This window comes from Ixodes scapularis, unplaced genomic scaffold (assembly GCF_016920785.2).
Source record: "Ixodes scapularis isolate PalLabHiFi unplaced genomic scaffold, ASM1692078v2 PGA_scaffold1__304_contigs__length_218370807, whole genome shotgun sequence".
NCBI classification, from domain to species: Eukaryota; Metazoa; Arthropoda; class Arachnida; order Ixodida; family Ixodidae; genus Ixodes; species Ixodes scapularis.
In genome coordinates, this window is record NW_024609846.1 from 21513440 (window position 1) to 21536068 (window position 22629).

At 42.0% G+C, this 22629-nt stretch overlaps 1 protein-coding gene across 1 annotated transcript in view; it reads right to left on the reverse strand.

The window, feature by feature from the left end:
• Positions 1–1213: 1213 nt before the first annotated feature.
• Positions 1214–22629, reverse strand: part of LOC115323487 (enteropeptidase-like) — a 31278-nt gene continuing 9862 nt past the window's right edge. Inside the window, exons 2-6 of the mRNA XM_040219413.1 lie at positions 10270–10489; positions 9559–9787; positions 9345–9486; positions 8819–9084; positions 1214–1477 (exon numbers count right to left, since the gene is read on the reverse strand). Of these exons, the coding sequence (XP_040075347.1) occupies positions 1214–1477; positions 8819–9084; positions 9345–9486; positions 9559–9787; positions 10270–10489 (1121 nt within the window). The remainder of the gene's footprint in view (positions 1478–8818; positions 9085–9344; positions 9487–9558; positions 9788–10269; positions 10490–22629) is intronic.

Below are 22629 nucleotides of genomic sequence, written 5' to 3' on the forward strand. Positions count from 1 at the left end.
ACAATTGTTTTCTTTTTTTGATGTTGCGCGAGAGGTCGAGGTCAAATTTTGACGTTAGTATCTAGGCACTAACCAGTAACGGGCGAAGGAGGGCCCGATGTCGCTTTACTGGTTCGTTTGCGCCGGGATTGAAGGAATGACCGTGGGGTTGGGGTTAGATTAAGCTTTTCGGTCGCCAAGTGCAATGCCTTTCAAGGTTATGAGCAGGAAAGGCTTTTGTCGGGTGGTATCTGAATTCCTGCGACGGAGGGTTGGTTGGGGTACGTAGATAAGAAGAAGGAAGCGGGAATAAGCACCACAGCTGTAATTGAGCCCACTTTGTTCGTCATCCTCTTTTCGTTTCTCTGCGCGAGGATTTGCAGATGTTAAAAGTTCACCAGCTGGCCTGCACGTTCTTTGTTACTTCTATCAGATCACATGAAGTTACGGTATTACGTAAAACCAAGACTTGATGTCCGAACTTCGCGAAACGTGACGGCCTTGAATGATGTCAGGTCATACGTCCACGTCAAGTGACGTAAGATCACGTGACGTCACGGCGTCTCGTGACCACGCCTCTTGACGCGAAGACATTTGACTTGATGGTATCACGTGAAAGACCGACGTGACAACATAATGTTACGTGACGTTTACTGCCTTCTAAACAAATTTAATCCATCGCTCCGTTAAGTGCTGCATCCCGAGAATTATGATTTTCAAAATAAGCGTTTCTGAACATTTTGCTTTAATCAATTTGCGATTGGTATTTCCAAGGAGCGTTCGGAATAACCCTGCTGGGAAAGGAAATATCACTTCAGTGACCAGAGATGTCATCTCGAAACTACGAATAAAAGATTCTTGCTAAAAACAACAACAAAAAAAAGGTTATTTCTTTGCATTTTGAGCACGAGCATAGCAGGAGGAAAGAGAGTTTTCATTATGACTTTAACCGGTGACTGTGCCAGACGAAGGAAATCCCTTTGACAGTGGTAGAGAAAGTAACAGTAGAGGCCACTTCCACCAGCCCCCCTGCTCACTCACCGTTATTTCATTACCAGTTTTCATCGAGAGCAATCCCGCCTTTTTGCACGAATCAAGTGAAATCATAAATGCAGGCAAATAAAACTGTACACAGGCGTAAACATTTTCTTTGCGATTTTTATTAACTCAGAATCGCGTGTGGTTCTACACACATGTTGTAGAACTCATAGAAGGTAGATGCCTTCAGGATGTCTTATGCTTCTACAGACATGTTGTAGAACTGATAGAACTTCGTTACACACTCTTTACGGGCATTCTCCGTAGCACACGTGGCATTTTTGTCATTGTGACTTCCAGGTTGCATAAATTTCGAAATAAGCGAGTCCACGAAGTGCGAGACCTTCACAAAGAGCGCTGGTCTCTCCGGGATTAGGCAGTCATCTGGCCCGTCAGAAATCACACCAATAAGAGTCCACCGACCGTTATCTTCGTACATCAAGGGTCCTCCGCTGTCTCCCTGAAAATAAAACATAAGAAATTATTAGACTCAATTTGATTTTTTATGCTAAACAGAAAGATTCGAAAATATGTGGTTATGAAAGATAACACGTTTCTCAGCGTGATTTTCTAGCAGTAACACTGCTAATGTTACAGCGTTTTGCAGGTTTTCAGGTTGTAGCGCATGAGCGTTAATGACTCCAACGCTCTGCTGTAAGAGACAAAAATACCCAGAACGAACAAGAGAACATACATCAAGGTGTTGCTTGTAAATTGAAAGCATCTATTGAGAAATTTTCTTGTTGACCACAAAGTTTGAACAAAGTTATATCTCTCAATTTTTCTATTGTAGAGCAGTACATATCCGCCGTTATTCATGTAAACGTTCAATATATTGACCAGCCTTTATATTCGTAGACCGAGCACTGCAACTCAACATTTACGACGTTGATGCATACTAAGCTACACAAATGTTGGCTCTCCAGGTATTTCCCTTGATAGCAATACAAAATAAAGAAGACGAAGTAAACATTTTTTTTTCAGGTAAGCATGTTTCTGTTATTTTCAATTAGGAGCTCTTCTACAGCGTTTTTGAAAAGAAGCTCGTAATTTTATTTGTACAGAACAGTGTAGACTCTAACTGGACTTACAAGAACGTTACCACTTAGATCGCAAGCAAGGCGCACTTCCGGACAAAACAAGACGTTATGATACTTCGTTTTATGACAAGTGCGAGCGAAAAAAAGCTACAACCAACCCTTAATGCTAGCTCTTCCCTTAGCGCGTGCTTTCAGTGAATAACTACACGTTTCTCTTAGTGACACAATGAGAGTGCGGGCTGATTATTGTGGTCCAAAACAATACTGAGTTGAAATATCGAGCATTTAACACAAACATGCCATGTTTCAGAAATGAAGCGCAGCCGAACTCACAAATAATTTTACAGAGGCAGAAGTATGTTTATGGCGGTGTAATCTTAGGAACTATTTCTTTTAAACTTTGCTTCTCAGAGCTGGTTGACGTTGTCAAAAGAAACGCGCGAAGACCACCCATGGGCGACGTTTGTTGAATAGAGCTAATCGAATAGACCGGAGCACAGCATGATTACTTGAACATTGGACCGGTTACCATCGAAACCTTAGCAGACATTTGGGTTGTGGTTCCTGTCCAATCGCTGCTGTGACACGACTAGATAATGAATTTAATTTGAGGGGACCATGTGCCTTGTGGATCTGTGATCTCACAGAAGTATCCGAGAGGGCATATGATAAGTATAGGTGCCGTGTTTCTCTTTCTGCTGCTCAGAAAACGAAGAAAGCGGGCCAGCCGATTGACTACGGCTGCAACCCCAGCCGTACGACACACCGCATGACCAGGTAGACAAGAGGAAAATAACACGCAACGCCTACCAGACAACGCGGGATATAGCCCATATAAGCAAACAGCGAAATGGGAACCAGCGCAGACCGGCGGAGTGACTGAGCGGAACGTAGCATTTTCTTTCTGCTCCTCAGGTGGGTGCTTTCTTTTCTTTTTTTTTTTCTTTCTTCTGGCACAGCACACTTGGCTCTACTGCGCTCTCCCGTACTGAGTCATTTTTCACTTCTAAGAAAATGTTTGCTTGACACGTATGAAACAAATGACGAATGATAGTCAAGTGTTTAAATGCACAAAATGCAACAGCCTGTACCATATTGGAAGTGCTCGGGCGTCACAAAAAAAAGCCGAAAAAGCGGTAAATCCGCTGACTTGGCTCTGTGCAACCCGTAAACTGAACACCCAACGTCAAAACAGCAGGGAGATGACCAGATTGCCCAGGAAACGGCCGAAACTTCAGATCACGGACAAGCGGCTATATTGGCAGAAAAAGTGCAGACAGACCGCGTTTTTAACTACGATTGAAAACATCGAAAAGAAGCTGAATCTGAAGTCTGTGCAACACGACACTAAGATCCCAAAATAGATGATCAGGAGAAAACCATTGAATCTAATAAAAATCAGCGAACTTTTTATCTAAATGGTACGACCATCTGCTAAAAAAGAACGACTCGCTAAAAACTGTCACAAACGACTTAAGAAAAAGAGCAAAGTAGATTTAGCTGCTTACATTTGACAATAATGCTCAAATAAAAGACCTAGAGTGGGTAGTTGAAAATATGGACCAATATAAAGCATCGAGAAACATTGCCATTCATGGGACCTACCAACAATTCTGAAAAATCTAGCAACGAGGCTAGACCTACCTTTCCCAGAGCCAGATGAGATCGAGGCCATGCACAGACTAAGAGCGAAAGATGATAAGAATTCTTCGATCATTGTCCGGTTTAACGACAGATCGGAAAGAGACCGGTAAGTCAGCAAACGCAAAGCGCTAAAGGCGAATCATATCTTCATCAATGAGAAGTTGACAAAGCTGCAGAAATGTTTGTTGTGGAACGCAAAGGAATGTGCAAGGAAAAGGGGATAGAGCTTTGTTTGCGTGAGAAATGGAAAAATACTGGTCAGGCAAATGCGAAGAATCGACAGTGATACGTATCGACAGGAAAGATGACTTGAACAAAATTCGATAAAATGGCCACATGTAGCACACTTATGGGCTGGAATAGATATGTACAAAATATTGTAGCAAAAGAGGAAAGGAAAAAGTACAGCTCTTACATGTCGTTCAAATTATCATTCGAAGCATTAAAAACAGTTGGATGAACCTAACGTATACCTTGCTAGTTCGCTCGAAGATATCGATGTAATAACACTAACTGAAGTATACATTGGGGCAAAAGAACCGTCACCGTTTCATATATATAGATTCTATTCACTTTCAATACGTCGAGATGGCGAAAAAGCTTACATAAAAATGATTGGTTTTCGGACCGTGAGGAGGTGTTTATAAATCATTCAGAAGTTCTTGTCTTCACACTTCATAGGCCTCAAGTGCCATTTACGATAGCTGCATTCTATGGAAAACCCAGTGGTAAACGAAACTTATTCAACGATGAGTTCATAAAACTCTTGAACCCTTTTAATAACAATGATCATGTCGTACTAGCAGGTGATTTCAACATCGATGTTGTGTACCGCAGCAAACCCGGAGTAAAAGTAAGTCTTGATATATTGTAAAACTTCGAATTGGAAAATATGATTCACGGTTACACACGTGAAGAATACCTAGGTGATAAAGTGAAAAAACTTGTATCGAGCATATAATACTGCGTACTTGTACCGAACATTTTATAGCGGCAATATAGAAACAAAGAGTAGCAGATCACTACTTTGTCGCTCTAAAATTATGCGTGAGGCCGAAACAACAAGCTCGCCGGGAAAACGATTCAAGGATATTCTAGATAGCAAAAAATAGAACGCAATAATAAAATATATAACCCGAGCGCTTTGCTGCACCTAGAACGCCTAAACTTTTTCAAAAGAGTGACACCCATATTTAAAGGAATATATGATAGCTCTGTTAAAACAATCAGACTGGAACAGCGGAAGCCGGGAGCTGTCTGGATTAACGACAAAATATTAGAACTAAGTTGTAAAAAAAAAAAGATATTGGCATAGATGTAAGCAAAACACCAAAGATGCAACACTAAAGGAAGAGTCCAGGCAGGTACGGAATAGAGTGACGGAGAAGATTAGACTAGCAAAAAAGAAATTCAATGTGATACAACTCCAGAATTGTGGGAAAAACCTAAGAAAACCGCGGAATATTGAGAATCAAGTAATGAGAATACCACCGGAAGACAGGATTGATGAATGTATAAAAAAAAACGTTGGAGTCACCGATCACTATACTCACAGTAACAATTTCAAAAACAACTTTGCTAAAGTTGTACAAGATTTGCGCGAGGCAGTTAATAATACACAGACACTGGAAAGCAACTGTCGAATGTACATTACAAGGCATACCTATACCGCAAACGAAAACTATAGATCTAGAACATATAAGTAAGAGTATGCCAATCATAAAACCGGCGGGATATGATAAACCAAGACCTCGAGACATAAAAGAAAACTATAACAACCTAAATCATCTTTTGCTGGCGGTAATAAATGGAACATAGAAGACAGGTATTATACCCGATAACCTTAAGGTTGCGATAGTCCGCCCTGTTTATAAAAAAGGAGGAGAAAAAGATTTAGGAAACTACAGGCCCACCGCACTAATGTCCGTCATCTCGCTAATAAAGGAAAGAGTTGTTTTAAAAATTATGACTTACTTTCATGAGCTTTATTCAGTAATTAGCAACACCCCACCTCGTAAGGCTTTCGGAACAATTTTGTACAGCGGTTTTAAGTGAAGCCATGACATATTACATGAACTAAAAATAGATTCTAATAATGTAGTACTTCCAATACTTCTTGACCTGACAAACGCATTTGACACAATTGATCATTCCATATTACTACATAACATAGAAATCCTTGGCTTCCAGGGAAACTTCCTAGATTTGTTTAAAAAATAATTTTCGAACCGGACGCAATTAGTTAGGAAAAAAAATGCTGCAGTGACCTTGTGCACACAACTTGCGGTGTGGCTCAGGGATCTGTTTTACAGCCTATGCTCTTTAACATCTCTATGAACGGTCTTGCCGAACTCCCTCTAAAGTCTAACCTCTATCAATACGCTGACGATACAGCTTTAGCCCTGGAAAATAAAAAAAATATGGCAATGCAGTCAAAAGCATGCAAAGTGACTTCATTAATATAATAAACTAGTTTTCTGAAAACTCTATATTTGACAACAATGACAAAAACAAAACCAATGTGCTTTCGAACCCACCAAAGGCGTATTAACCTTACAAAACTCCTCGTTTTAGAAACAACTGGATGCACTCAGTGCAGCTGTACGCCACTTTTATATACCACAAACACAAAATGTCTAGGCACGTATTGTGACGAGCATCTGTCGTTGAATTACAATAAAGATCATCTAGTAAATCATTTACGAAAAATATCATCTTACTTATGCAGGTTGCGGAAGCCCGCGGACATTTGGCTAAGACGATTAATTTAGCAAATGTTAGCAGAGTCAAAACTAAGATATGGAATTATTATCCATGCATCCTAATTTCGAAAAACAAAGAATAAATAAGTTATGAAAATGATGATGGGGAGCATCGCCTATGAAGTCAAATTTGAAAATATGGTGTTTGAAGATCACCTGTAAGAACTTGACCTATTGCCAGTAAATAGACTGCGCAAATTTGTCATTCTAACGAATCATTACTCCACATCCGAGTTTAAAATGAACACCATCAAAGAAAGGCAACTGAGAAACACAGAAAAGCTTCAGATACGAAAAATATAGACTAACTATAGAACTAGGCTCCGCAAATTTTATGTGCTTGCATATGTCAACCAACTTCCTTAAAAATTTCACACCCTCCACTCCTTAAAATCTGTGAAAAAAGGAAACTAGGAAATGGTGTATACAGAAATCTGAAGGTTAACTAGTCGTTCTCCCGAGCTCTTTTTTTTATTTTGTTCTGCGTACCTTGGCCGAGTACAAGATTAACGATGAAGCGAAATCTTCATGCGTTCTCCAATTCCCTGAGTACAGTATTACAGTTACTTGTAGAATTCCACCAGACACCTTGACAAAGCGTGTTTCTTTATTAGTTGCCCTTGTGTATTTTCCCTTGGGACACCTTATCCAGGCTTTTGTGGTATGTTGGAATCACGACTGTTCTTTTGTTGTTTGTGAATATTTGGCGCACTGGTCACACTGCAATTTCCCTGGTAGTGTGTACGTGATATCTAAATTGTAACGAATATCTTTTGTCCCTATTTCGTTTCTTTTGTGCCTCAACACTGATTTATTGTTTGAAGAAAGTGTTTGTAAAATTGTGATAACGGAGTACCCACGTAAAAACATAGTTTTAATGGACTACCCGTTCTCACGCACAAGCACACAACTGCTTTTGTGAGACGTTTTTTTTTTTTTTTGTACCTTGATGCGGATCTTTGAATAAGCTAATATTAATATCACTACCTAAATGGGGTGCGGCGCTTTGGTTTCGAAGCTGATTGACAGCGCCACTAACGACAGCGTCCGCGTTGCACCGTATAATGAAATGCTACCCACCCAGGCCTCATCTAATGCTCCCGCGGTTTCTAGGCCAAATCTGCACCCTCCCGCGGTCATCTTTTTCGATTTCGCTCTGGCGTACCCGCGTCGAGCTTTGCTCTGCATGTATTTTAATGTCATTCGACCCGCAGCACTTCTCAAAGCTCATGCTTAATCGTGTGTCCCGAACAATACTCCCCCATGTTTTCCGTTTATCTGCGCCGGAATGTGCGTCTACAGAGCGTTTGTTCTGCGGTCAGAATATCACGACTGGACGATATTCCTCACTACCTGTAATTATTAATATCTATAGCAAAAAGTATTTATCCCTTCAATAATAGTCTGATTGCTGTCCCTTGCCGGCGGATTGAATATACGGGCAGGAATATACGTGATCGTGACGGGTTTCACGCGCATATGGAGGAGATTTTTCTCTCCGATCTCCAGATCTCGTTAAGAAAGGTGGCGCCGATTAGGGCCCCGAACGTGTCCTTTCTTTGAGTAGAAAGTATTAATGTGCGCTTAAGGTGCTATATCATGTTCAGAAGGTAGTTTAGTCACACAACCTAATTGGAGATACCTCAGATTAATATACATATTATTCTAAACTTCTAGACATATCAAGATGCTTGAGACAAACTTAGTTTTTCACCAGATGAACAGAGCGGCATTTATCTTCAAAGTCCTGCAATGCATCGGATACACTATTTAAGATACACTCGTCTCAATCTGATAAGGAAACGTTAAAGCCTTTCGTGAGAGAAGGAGATTTCCTCCCTAAAGTTAGAGAAAAAAGTAATTGGTGTTTAAGTCTCGTGACACATATTTCCGTGCTACATTTAGTGGGGAAACAATGTTTTTCCTGTTAAATCTAGCGGGAACGCTAAATTACCGTAAAGAGCGCCTGGCAAGTCACGGGATGCCATTTTCTTCTGTAAATGTTGCAATACCTTTAAATTGGTTTTTAAATCATGAGACATCAATTTTGTCGCCAAATTTAACGAAAAAAACTAAATTGGTACTCAGGTAACGTGATTCTGATTTTCCTGCTCAATTTAGCGCAGGAACCGATCTTTTAACGTGAGAGGACCAGCCAAAGTCAGTTTCCTCGCTAAACAGAGGTGAAATGATAACACGGACGGACGGACGATCGGTTGGACAAACATTTAGGACTAAAGGGTTACAACAAACTGAACTGCATGCGTTATGCACCTAGATGCAAGAAGAAACAAAATTTATGATATGATATTTTAGTGTTACAGGAAGCGCAATTCAAGGATTTTCTTTACTCACACGACATGTTCCTCCACTTGTGCAAATTATATGGCCAGGAACTTTGGTTTTCATTTGGGCAGTGCATTGAGCCTGATCCATGAGATCTAATTTTCTTTCTATCAGTGTGTCTGTGTCTCCAAACATGGGCAATTTTATTTGTTCCGTTTCTGATTCGACGCTAGTTCCTTCACTTGATGTTTTGCTTATGGGTTTCCGAATCTCAAGGCCGTCCATTTCTTCTTCGACTTTATGATTATCTTCATATTCATCTAGATAGTAATACTCTGGGAGTAAAACAAATATTTATTTGAAATATTAATAAATGCCATACGAATGTTTTTACATTTCAGGGCAGTACTGGTCATGCCAGCATGTGTGAAACACCAACCGCCATCTGATCAACGTACAAGCTATATGTCACAAAACATATAAAGGTTTTTTTAATTACCAGTTTAATATGTAAATTATGAAATCATTCAAAGTTGCGGAGTTGTATTTTATAATGATTCTCGTCTGTAGTAAATATTAAAATCAGGCCATTTACCATATATTGTTCCCCAGCCAGCAGCATAGGATGCACTGCTTGCAGTTGCAGGAGGATCGACACAGTTTTCCGGAAGGCAGATTGGCTGAATATAGTCAGTATATTTGACTTTCGTTTTTAATTTTACAACAGCAATGTCTTTCTGTAAAAGTAATGTAGACAAAACCATGATGCACAACATTTAAAGATGTTAGGACCGTTGCTATTTACGCACCATGAAAAGGCTACAGTTGTCTTGAATAGGGGCGCAGATGCTTTCAACTTCAACACAGACCACCTGGATTTGGGGATCCTCATTGTATTCTTCATATAATTTTGGAGATAGTTCCGCGTTTCTGGTTTTCTTTTCGCGTATATTATCATCTTCTGGAGTGTTACATTGAGAAACATTGGTTTTGAGTGTGGTTCCCAGACGAACTGAAAACTCATGAGCGTCTTGATTTCTTTAATTATAAAGAAAAAGCAGAGACAGTTACTGTTACCGAATTCAGTAAGTTTTATATTTAGAAATAATATACAAATTTCATTAATACACTTGAGATACAACTTGCGTCCTACCCCTTTGACTGGCACAATATAGTTTATTGGCCTCAAGTTAGAAATTGATATTGCAGTTTAAGGGCTACTTTTCTCACCACGTGTAATCTGAATGCCTGACACGCAATAATTGTTTAAACTTTAAAGAAAAATTTTATTATCGTTGTCTTGTCTAATTATGTGCCGCCATCGAATGCAAATTTCACACTGCAAAAAGCAGAAACGCGTGTGTTGGTTCATGCCTCGAAACGCACTGCACCGAGAGTGGCTGAATAACCCTTCAAACTAACCAAGAACGGACTGGGAATATGCGAGACAGCAATTAAGTATTATATGAAAAGAAATAAAATACACATATCTATTAAATTGGAAAACAAAAATCACTTACCGAAAACAATGTGCTGCCGTTACCACATATTCCTCGCCAATTAAGACCCCTCCGCATGCAAAGGTATCGTTTGAATTATAGAATGCGACCATCCAGGGCCAGTGATCTGGTGGAGCCTCGGTACCATTGACGATTCTTGCAGATATTTGTTTTTCTTTTTGGCGCTTTCCGCAATTTTTCTGCGTATCCTTTTCGGCTTTGCGTTCTAGACTTGCAGATTCTGTAATCATCCAGTTAGCGAGTGCACATTCAAACACACAATTTGCGTTGGAAATCGTGATTGCAAAAGGGCGAATATATTCACGACTTTAATATTCAATTTTGGAATGCACAATTTAGTTTTCTACAAATATCTTAGGTAGCATACACTCTTTGCAGAGTGTATGCTACCTAAGATATAGCTGGGATTGTTTTGGGTTTACGGTCGCAAAGTGCCTGCATAAAAAAGCAGGGAGTCGTTTTCTGTAAGGGACTCAAACTCATCGCGAAATAGGGACTGTTGTTTTTTGCGGACCGAGAGAATTCTAATTCTACAGTCTAACAAAAAGCTAGTTGTGGCTGCATCTATGGCCATTACTGCTTTTCCACTAGCTGTTTCACCTCAAATATTCCACGGCAGTAAACGCGTTTGCCATACAAGTTAAATAAATCGGGAAAGTTATCATTAGAGAGTTTTAGTAGATCGTTCCGATGACTCTGACAGCAATGGCCGATACACCGTTGCCATTTTTCCTCAAGCATCTTATCGTTATCAGGGGTATTGGAGGTATGAGATCGATCATCAAAAGCTCTTTATTACGACTTTATGTGCCTACCAGTCAACTCAATAGACCATTCTAGCGACATTTTCGAATAAAGTGGTTTACACCGCGTGTTCCTGGCTTTGAGAGAGCATACGTCTGTGTTGGCCGACTGCGCTGGGCTGTGAGTTCTTCAAAAAGCAGTAGCAGCCTGCGTAAGCGCGATTCCGGGCACTGGTTGTAGCTAAATTAATTCGTTTTATTTCATCTTCTGTGTCTTGTGGCGAATGCAATTTCTCCTTGCTTAAAAAGAAAAGCAATGTAAATTTCCTTGAAAAAAAAAACAAAAGAAATGAAAGCAATTTTTGGTGGCCCCGTACGCGACAAAACAAAATCAAAGACAGGTGGAATGTTTGTTTTATTTTATGCAAAATTTTACGATGCCCTACACTCAGCCGTGACAACCTCAAGGATATGAACTGCCGAGAATATTTTTCCACTCAAGAAATCCGAAAGGTATGGGTATTCTTCGGTCACAACATGACAACCAACGAGTCTCGTGAATCGAAGAATATACTGACAGTACCGTACGCTGCTGCGGAATCCGAAAAAAGGTTTATTCTAGAACGATCTCAGATAACACAGTCCCTTCTCGACATTCGGACGGAATCCGGTTTATTTTAGTAAATGTTACGAAAACTGCAGCTTTTTTTTTATTTTAAGACATAAAAAAAAACAGATTTATTTGTTCCACCATTTACCCATGACCCAACAGCTATTTTTTGCGAAGAAAGCAAACATAGGTGGGAAGACATTTCGAAGATTATCTCTACTGAATCAATCATCGAAGAACATCGAATGGCCCTCGTCGCGAACTGTTTGATACTCGCTTTCTTCGTCAGCATGCTGCGAAGGTCGAGCCGTCGACAAGACCTGGTATTCCCTGGTTCTCACAGTGGAAGATAATACAAAAATTGTAACCATCCTGAACAGACAAATAAATCAAAGCTTTCAAGAACGTCCGGCAAACTCCCAAAGAACAACACAGGTGGGGATACGCGCTGACCGGGTTTCCAGAGCTTAGCAGGTACACAGAAATTTCTCGCTGACAGGGGTCGTCCGGGTCACAAAATGGGGCGGCCGCAGAGCTCTTCTTTGGAAGTGCGTGGTACCGCGAGCTGCTTGAACGCCGATCGAAGCCGCGAACGAGAACTCTTGACTTCAAAACCGCCACGAAAATGATGGGCTATACTCGGGGACGTCTCTCAGTGGGAATGAGAGAAAGCTATCAGGGGGTGCGGGGGCAGAACCGACGTTTGTATAACCGCGCCAAGTAGGACCAGTCTTGCATGGTTTTGGTTTCAGTTTGGGTTTTGGCGTGACTGACACGCATCTGCTACTCTTACTCATTTTGTATGAGAATGGCGGTTGAGGTAGCTGAGTTTCAATCACCGATCGAGTATGCAAGCATAGTGGCGTCTGTTTCCAAATGTTTCATTCGTTTTTAGTTTAAAGCCAACGCTTTGACTGAGGTGCTCGGACAGTATGATAAGGTAATTTAGACCGTGTTAGATCACGTCGAATTTTATTTGTCTTGCGGCCGACACAGATATGCGACAAGAATTTAAGTAATGCCTTGAATTTTACCAGGGCTGCACTGCTTTGAGGTCATAAACGGGGAAACACTTCTGTTGCTGAAAAATCACAGCGCTGGGCGAAATACAAAAATAGGAGCACGCGCAGTCTACGGCGCGAAGTCAAACTCTATTTGGATAGCGTTGAGATTCCGCTAGGCGCAGGAGGGGGGGGGGGGCGTTAGCGCACCTCAGGTCAGAATACGCATAGCGAAAGCTCTACCAGCAGAACCCAGGGATCGCGGGCGCAATACCGACTCCTGCTAATTTAGGCCGGTGACCTCGCTGCTGGCGTATATATACGGATAAAATGAAGGGTCCCGTTACCCTCTGACTCACTTATGCGTACACGTTGCCCACGAATTTCTTGGTTTGCTGTGACGACTTTTGGTGTGAAGTTCCGGTGTGAAGAAGGGCTTGAAGTTCAGAGGATCAGGTAGTTATATTGGCCGTCGCAAATTATTACAGCGGGAATGTTATATTTACTAAGTCTGTATTCCTTGTACCATCCAAAATCAATGTCGAAAAAAAAACAGTTTAAAAAATAGCTTTTTTTGTAAAATTATTTATTGCTGAGATTATCACTGAGGTAAATCTGCTTTCAGAAAGAAAGGTATAAAAGTAAAATAAAAAAAAACACCGAAAGAGCCAGTGATTTGTGTAGCGGGCATTCATATTCGTGTTTTGGTGAGCTCGGTTTGTGCATGTCATCCCTGTATGTGGACTTGTACGTAATCCGATAGGAGTAACAAAATTACGTCCATTTCATTATATTTATAAGTAATTTTTTTAAGGCAATATTTACATATTCTACAAAGCAATTGTAAAGTAATCGCATTAGATATTTAGGTAAGCGAATGGTTTAATCCGTCACATTTTTGTTTTTTATTTGCGCAAGAAAAAAGCGGGAATGTAAATACGAAACAAAATTGTCATTTTTATTTCGTAAGATGGGCATTACCTAAATCAGATTATTACTTGCACTTATAAAGCGCAGGGCCTGGCAGTCTTCAGAGGCTCAAAGCCTTTCTTCAGGTCGTCTAACAGCTAGATTAATTTTTTGTTTGGCCATTTTGTTTACAAGCTGCAGCTTGCTCGCCCACAAGAAAAGAGGAAAGCGCAGTAATAGAAAAGCTTGGCTTTCGGTTCGAACATTACTCGAAAATCTCCCTATATCGAAACGTTCACTTGTAAGAAAAAAAAAACTGTCTAAGTTCAGGCGAGTTTGTACAGAAGGTCTCTGCGCGTCTGTTATATTTGTCACTTCACTCTTTCTTTGCTTTCGAACACACAGAGAGGAGGATATCCAACGATTGCGCACCTTCCAGAAGATCGAGACAATTAACAATGACCTCTTCGGGTATAGTAACTACGAGAGTTAGCATAATGTCACGACAAGAGTGGAAGTGCCGTATTTCGCTGAAATACAGTTCAACACCGAAATTGACTGAAAACGGCAGTAACTGGTAGGCTGCTCAAAATGATGAAAGAGCAGCTTTCACATTTTGGAAATACAAATGTTTATTTCATTTTGATCTATTTTTTTTACCTATTCTTCTAGAAGCTTCAAGTTGCCTACATTCCTGTCACACTTGCCGTGCGTCCGCTGGTTGTGTTTCAATGTTTCAATGTTTATTTTTCTCTTGTACTAACCAACAGCTCGAAAGCCTACTGGGTTAAGCACACACAATTGAAATACACCCAAAATACAGAGTAGACAAAATAAAGAGTTGTGAAAAAAAAAAAACATGCAAGCACACAAACGTGTATATATGCCAATTAAAAACACATGCATCAAAATGATCGTTCTCCAAAAGACAGGTTTGTACTAAAAATATAGACGTCAGTAAATTGCGTGTTTAAAACATGTTGGATACGCGAAACCGGTGATGCGTTTCGAATGAGGTCTGGGTAAAAGACCTCATTCGTCCTAAATAAAATGGTAATATTTTTTTTTTGCTGGTTTCTTTCAATTTTAGGGCACATCGTCTTTAGAATGCGTGTTTTGACAAGGAACCTTTCGCGTTGTTTTTAGTCTCTTTAATCCAACTGACAAAAAAAAACAATAGCTGCCTTCAGCCTCCTTAATCCTTTAGTAAGAGTGTTAAAGAGTAGATTCACGACTTGGCAGTCGTTGGTTCACGCAACGAAGGGACGCTGCGCTGCCGTTTCCTCACCAGACATCAAGCTGAAGAACCCTGCGCTGTGGGACGGCCGACCCGTGCTACACTCGTTTTGGACTTCGCCCTGATATTCTATTTGTATTCACCCTACGACGTAAAGTTAAAGTAACTCTGCGAGACTAAGATTACTCCTTCAAGTAACGGTCACTTACTTCTATGTAAGAGTAATTATAAGAGCAATTAGTTAAATTTTGCGTTGGGTAAATGTATATGTCATTGCTGACGTTTTTTAGTGGCGTGTAGAAGTCTGCATGCCTGTGATGCCTCCAGCCGATAGATGATGTGTGTAGTATTTGTGCAATATAAAGTGAAGGAGATATGGAGCTAACTGCGCGAGCAATGCAAATATATTTGTGTCGTTTGAATAAGGTAATACCTTCCACCACCTAGATTCTTGAGCTAAGCGGCAGCTATATATTTTACAGGAGTTTCATTTTGATGCTAAACCAATTTAGTGGTTTGTACTTGGTCGTACGGATGAGAGTATTTGCCTTCACTAAGTTCCTTGGTTAGTAACTGTTAAGGAAACACCTGTTACTAGCTGTGGCTAAAGGCTGGTAACATATCTGACAAGCCGTTACGAACAGAAAGTTAGTAAGCACTACGACCTTACTTCTAAGGGTACATTTTAATTACGCTGGCCAAAAGAATAACGAAAACAGAATCCGCGTTTTTTGTTGACGCAGGGCACTAAGCAGCACGAATGTTTATCCGTCAAGCTGGAACCCCGGATGGAACCTTTTACCAAGTAAATGTTTGTTATGAGAACATCGCAGTTTTACGACCAAAAAGGAGGAAATAATTTGTGCGGTGTCTCGTTTTATAAGCTTGACGCATGCAAAAAATTAGGTTTATTATGCTGAAACCAGTATAAAGGGTTTTTATAAGGGACAACGGCGGAAACCTAAGAACAACTCTAAAACCAGAGTGACACTGCTCACGCAGTATAAAAACAAAATAGTTTGCAAACATGAGTTACCGCAATACCCTTGTTTCGAATGCCGCGTGCCAAATGTATTCTTGAACGCATCGCCATGTGAAATTTGAAGCACGAATCTCGCGGTGACTCGCGTTAGAATAGGAATGCAGACTGCGTTTTTATCATGTACTATCAGTGCGACACCGGCTTAACGGTGCAAACCATATGCCGACAGTTGAAGCGAATCATTGTCGCGTCTCCTTCAACGAACGTTCACCAGGCCCGATGCAGATGTGCACAGACAGAGATGAAGCGAGGGTAAGCCATGCGCTTCGCTGATTAGCAAACCATATTCTCAGCGGGAGCGCGGAAAGTGGTGCTCCCAAAAAACTACAGAAGGGCTTTTTAAACCTGGACGTGAACAAAAAAAAAATCTTAAGGATTAAATAAATGTTTGTCATTAGTTATCACATGTACCAAGCTTATAAAGCCAGCATTTTGACGCGTAAATTAAGAGTCTGATAAAATGAGATTTACTGCGCAGGCGAGCTGTTGGACGATCATAGTGAAAAAATTTCAAGACAAGAAACGAAAGAAGGGAACAACCACAACACCGTCCCTAAATTAGAGACAGTGTAGCGGCTGTCCCCATTTTTCGTTCCTTGTCTCGAGATTTATTCACAATAATGAGATTGCTATTTCGAATGAAACCCGATTCCACGCTTAACAGAAAAATTGCTTTTAAATTTGTAATAAAAATTCTTATGGTCTACATATCATGAAAAGAGTGAAAAAAATATAGAACGCGGAAGTAAAGGTATACGCTAAATTAGCCTAAATTAAAACAGATGCAACGTTTTTTTTATGTTTTATAAAACAAATTTTTCTTTCAAGGCTGCGTCATTTCAGAGGGTGGCAAAACACTACTGTATATCAATAGGAACGTCAATCTGTATTGGAGCCTCTGAGGGCGATTGTTTGATTTGTAAAAAGAAAGGAAATTATAAAATCATTTTTAATCACTGACTGTCCTCTTCAAAATGCAGTTCCCTCGCAGAAGTTGTCTCTCACATGATTATTACCTTGTAGTGCTTTGTTTTATGCGATCGTTTTCTCAACATACAATCGTGCCGAGATCAATATGTGTGTAATGTGCAAGACAGGTATTGGCGGAGCAGCCCATAAAAGTAGAAAAATATAGTTTATTGGACTTGAGTCGTGATTCGGTTTTGGAACAAGTTAAAGTCAATACAGATATCTCGACAAGCAACGGATGCACTATCGCGAGAAATAATACTGCGAGTTGTGACTGAGTAACTGCGTATAAGATTATGTAATCAAATGAAGTCAGACATATGCGCGATCTCTACACGCATGTTGCGTGAGACTTAGCGCAAAGGTAACCACAGATTCTAATATTCATGTGTTGTTAATGTTTTGGCTAAATTTGTTAATTATTATCACTTCGCTAATAATTATGGTTTTCTCACTCAACAAGTAGTATATATGAAGTCGTATATAAGATAATAAACCGTAAATATATTGTTCTCAATATTGGCAGGTACCTTCCGCGCTGCTGTTTCTTCAGGCTGGAGAAAAATGTAAATTCCTACGTAAACATTTCTAAAACTCAAAACGGGAGCTACAAAGAGGAGACGAACACAACACGTCTCAAGTTCAGCCGTCTTGAGAGAAGACGTCTCAATAGAGACGTCTCGTGTTTGTCCCCTCTTTGTAGCCTCCGTCTTGGGTTTTAGAAATGTTTAAATTTAATCAGTTCGCCTGCCTTATTACGTTATCTTCATGTGCTACGTGTCCGCGTTAAATGAGCTTATGTTGATGTGAGCGGCATAGGATCTGCCTTCTTTCATCCGCAGATACAAACCGCACGTATAATGACATTTGAACAATTAAGTGGTTTTGCCGCAGCGCAGATGCGTTTTTAGCAGACTTGTGCCCGTTACTCAAAACATGTAATGGATTACAATTACAAATTACGGAGCCTCAAATCTAATTTATTAGCGTTACAAATTACTTTTGCTAAAAAGTAACATATCACTTTACTCGTTATTTACAAATTACTTTCACGTCACTTTTCACGTAAACCTACCAAGAAAACATTAGAAACTATTTTGATGTTTTCAAGAATGTTTTATAACACTACTTTTTATTTCTCTAACGCCGGCATTATGGTAGTCCTTGTAAATATTAAAATACTTTATTTAAGAGTAAGAATGTAGGTGCTCTCCGAGACCACAAACGCTGCGACCGCACTCACTATCCCGCTACCTTACGGAGACCGAAAGTGATCCATGGAATTCTGCAGACAAAGCTAGCAGAGCGCATGCTCAGTAGCAGCGTCTACCTATGCCTGGAGATTCCCAGGTGAGGAACCGACCAACGAAAGCTCCCTTTTGAAATTGGCCTTTCGAGCGTGAGCGCCACGTCTTAAAGCGGCAGTCTAGTGCCTGTAGCTTTGTGCAGGTGGCGAGAGCCGTCGAAGAAGTTGGCAAGGGTAAAACGCTGTAAAAGTCAGAAACAAATAAATCCGAAGAAGTTTCGCCTGCCCAGGAAATGTAAAGCACCATTAAAAGGTGGCGGAAAGGGGCAGAGCCTACTCGGTGTTGTCATCATGGTATTGTTTTCCTCGCATATTTCTAGATGCTTTCAACGTTTTTCTAGTGCTTCCAGTAACCGGTCATAAAAAAATCAAGTTATTATTTTGGTCATTCTTCTCTTCACGATATTTTCTATTTTGTCGGAATTGCTCTATCTTTGTGCTGCTGAATTTCCCACTCATATTGCTCCAGTTTTGTGGTATGTTCATATGTTTAAGAAGTAACGAGTAATTGAAGTAATCCGTTAAAAATCTTTTCTAACGAAATTACATTACAAATTACTGCTGCACAAAAGTAAAGTGGCAATTACAAAACCACTTGAGAAAGTAACGGATTACTTCCCAAGTCTGGTTTTTAGCGTCTGGTATTACCGCCCACTTCCGAGCGACTGGAAGGTACATTTCAAAATGTCTCGTGATAATATGACCCTTCATTAAAGGTTTCGGCACTGAGATTTCAGAAGGATTCAGTAATTCTATTATTAGTATCTTGAGCGTAAAGTTGATGTATACTCATGCCTTCTATTAGATAACCATTTAAGTCGGGAGTCTCCAAAACACAGTACGAGGGTCGGATCCGGAACGCGAAGGGCACCCCACCTGCCCGCGACTGGCCGCGGTCTTCGCAGTGACCCCCGGGCCGCGGCCCCTCACCAGCAGGCTCGCTCCTACTGCCGCAAAAATAACCGCGTGTAAAGATATCGCGTTGCGACGCTCACCAAACGCTTCGTGTTATTTACTTGCTCATTTTCTGGATCTCAAGTCCGCGAAAAACACCTAACCCGGTCCCTTAGCTATAAAAATGGGACACCCCGGGTATACCTTGAACAGCATACCAAGGGTCTCTCCAGTCCTGAGTCCTCGAGGAACTTTACTCTGGGGTTTCGACATCTGCATGTCTGGGTTAATTCTACATTACAGAGATTGAGCGTCATGATTTAAAAGGCATCGTTTTTAAATATATATATATATATATATATATATATATATATATATATATATATTGTAACGGGCGAAAGTAAAGAAGACAAACGGGGACATTAGGAGAAAGAGGACGAAGTACGGACAGTAGGAAAAGAACAACGGCTGGAACGCTCGTAACATTTTGGTGGCAGCGGTGGGATGTTCAGCATGAACGCCCGCTCCCAGCCTGCAAATCCGGAGCCCAATTGGGAGCAACTCACCGAACAGCTGTACAATCGGTTGGTGGAGAAGAGCTCGACTGACGCTGCAAATATACTTGCACAGTTCGACGATCGCCTCGCCCCTCGCATTGCAAACGTGGAGCAGACTTTACATCAACAAGTCACCGATGTACATCAACACCTCTCATCTGTACATACTCGACTGGAGCACCTGGAACAGGCCCTGCAAGCTGGTACGCGACCAGAAGGTTCGGGTGACCCTTTTCCCAGCCAGGAAGCAGCTTCGGTCCGTCATTGCAGAAACGATGAGCCCGAGCGACAGGCAGAGATAGCTCCATCGGACTCCGGCGCTAGGCGACTCAAACCCCCCACGTTCGATGGTCTTGGCTCCTGGAGGGCGTTCATCGTGCAATTCGAAACGGTGGCTGCACACAATGGCTGGGACTCCCCTGGCAAAGCTGCTGCCTTAGTCGCCCAGTTACGTGGAAAAGCAGCAGAGTACCTCGAGTGTATTCCGGATTCAAGTCGAACTACATATGAACATCTGTTACAAGCTCTGGACTCTCGATTTAATGATGTGCATCTACAACAGCTACACCTAACGGCGCTCAAAACCTATCGCCAGGGCACAGAGTCGCTACAAGAGCTAGCCGACGCCGTCGAGAGATTGGCGAGGAAGGCTTTGGTAAGGTGCTCTGAAGATACACTCCGTCTGATGAGCACTTCTGCTTTCATCGATGCCATCAAGGATCCCGAAGTACAACGATATGTGCGGCTCGCCCGACCCTCCACGCTCCGCTCTGCCCTGGGTCACGCGTTGGAAATGCACGCGGTGATAAGAGCAACATCGTCCACGGTAAGCCCAGCAAACCATATTGCTACTGCTGGTGGCACGCAAGACGGCCCCAGCAGGCCTGATTGGCGTCAATGCTTTAACTGTGGACGACGAGGCCACGTTGCTCGATCTTGCCGGAATCCGTGCCCTCCAAGTCAGGAACACCCTCCGCGCGTACCCGACATGGCGGGGTCCCGTGTGGTCCACGAAGTTTCCTTGGCTACAACATCGATGTGCCCATCGCTGACCCCACACGTCACTGTCTGCCTGCCTGAAATCGGACAATGTACCGATGCTATTATAGACACCGGAGCTGGGGTGTCCGTCATCGATGCTAAGTTGCTACGATCGGCCGACCGTATCGAATCAACAACAGACTGTAAAGAACTACGACTTCTCTCGCCAAACGGAAGCCACATTCCTCACATCGGACGCATCGAACTGAACGTGGAAACACTTGGGGAGAACGTGACACTTTCATTCTTCGTTGTGCAGAATTTAAACCCTCCAGTTATTCTCGGATGTGACTGGTGTGCGGCAGTCAATCTGCTCGTCTCCTTTGAACACGGTCATGCACAGTTATCAACACAACGAGAATGCAAGTCCCATTGTACGGCTACCGACGCATCAACGTTGGGACTTTGTGAAGAACTGAGGCCGAACATTAAGGAAACATCTGTGTACAAAGGTTTTTTCTGCTGCGCACTGTTTTTCCTGATCAGCTTCGTACAAACAAGTTTGAACACCATGCGCCTACTTGCTGAAAGGTCCAAGATTGTTTTACGCTCTTTGCTACCCCTCAAGTTCGTTTGCGAACCGTTTATGGGCTCAGTTGTTGCTACGAAAGACATTATGGTTCCAAAGTCTTCCGCGGTCTGGGTCCCAGCAACACTTCAAGGAGATAACCGATCGGGAGACTTTATAATCGAAAATGTCCTGCACTCGCGCCATGGGGCGGAATTCGTCACGCCCCGCTGTCTCACCTCCTCTCGCCAAGGCGTCTTGGACATTCTTGTTGCTAACTTAGCCAGCGACGACCTTCACCTAAAGCGAGGCGACAGCTTAGGAGCTGCTTTTGAGGTTGAGTCACAAACGGTGGTTGCCACCCTTGTAAGTTCGCCTTCGTTTCCCGCTTCAGAAGAACAGTTGGGCAGAACCGGACCCCTGGCGTGGTCTGAGTTTAACTTTGGACCCAATCTAACCGCGGCAGAGAAAGAATCTATTCAGTCCCTACTCATGAATTTCCGAAGCTGCATCGCCGTTACAAAAGAAGAGCTAAGTTATACGCCCCTCGTGCGCCATGCCATCAACACCGGTGACCACGCGCCAGTACATCAACACCCACGACGAGTCTCATTGCCCGAGAGACGGGAAATCAACGCTCAAGTTGACGATCTGCTCCGAAGGGGCATAGTGACACCTTCTAACAGCCCGTGGTCGTCGCCTGTGGTGCTCGTCAAGAAAAAAGATGGCTCGACAAGGTTCTGCGTCGACTATAGAAGGCTGAACAGTACAGTCTTGGGCAGTAACTAGTTACTAGTAACGCGTTACCGGTAACTAGTACCTTTTTCCGGTAACTTTTACCTGTAACGCGTTACTCTTTAATACTGGTAACTTCTAACTGTAGCACTGTTACTTTTTTCTTGGGTAACTGTAACTGCTTAGGCCGTTACAGTTACTTCTTTTTGTACTATATAAATTAGAACCCACTTCCGCGGACACAGAGAAATAGCCATCTTGGAGTATTTTTCTCCAAACTCCTCGCTGAAAAAGAAAATAATAAGTGTGGCCGCGCATTAAACAAACAAAAAAATTGCCTGGTTTAGCCCACGTCCAAGAATGGACGATGGACGAGTCAGCGCGGAACCGGGAGATAAAGGAAGCGGCGCCAGCGGTGATAGGGGCGGCAGACAATGTCTCTTTCACGGACTTTAGCTCATCTTTCGTGGGGACCATCTGCGGGTGTTGGTGGTCGTGCGATGTCTCTGAGTAATCCGTCTGGGCTTTGTCTGGGATATGTCCGTGCTGTCGTTTTTACACCCAGCCGTTAGCCGTTTCCTCGTCCCTATTAATTTTCAAGGAAACCGTCCCCATATTGGGCAGAAAGCCGACGCTTCTTTAACTTATTCATTCTCTTCGGAGCCACTCGAGTGAAAGCGACTTCCACAGTTGGCGTTTCGGACATAGACGCCGCGGTGGTCGTCGTACACTGGTAAAGCACAAGAAGCTAATTGTCTCCTTTTCCCCTTTATTCCGAAGCAGTTTTACCTGCTATGTTTAGACTTGC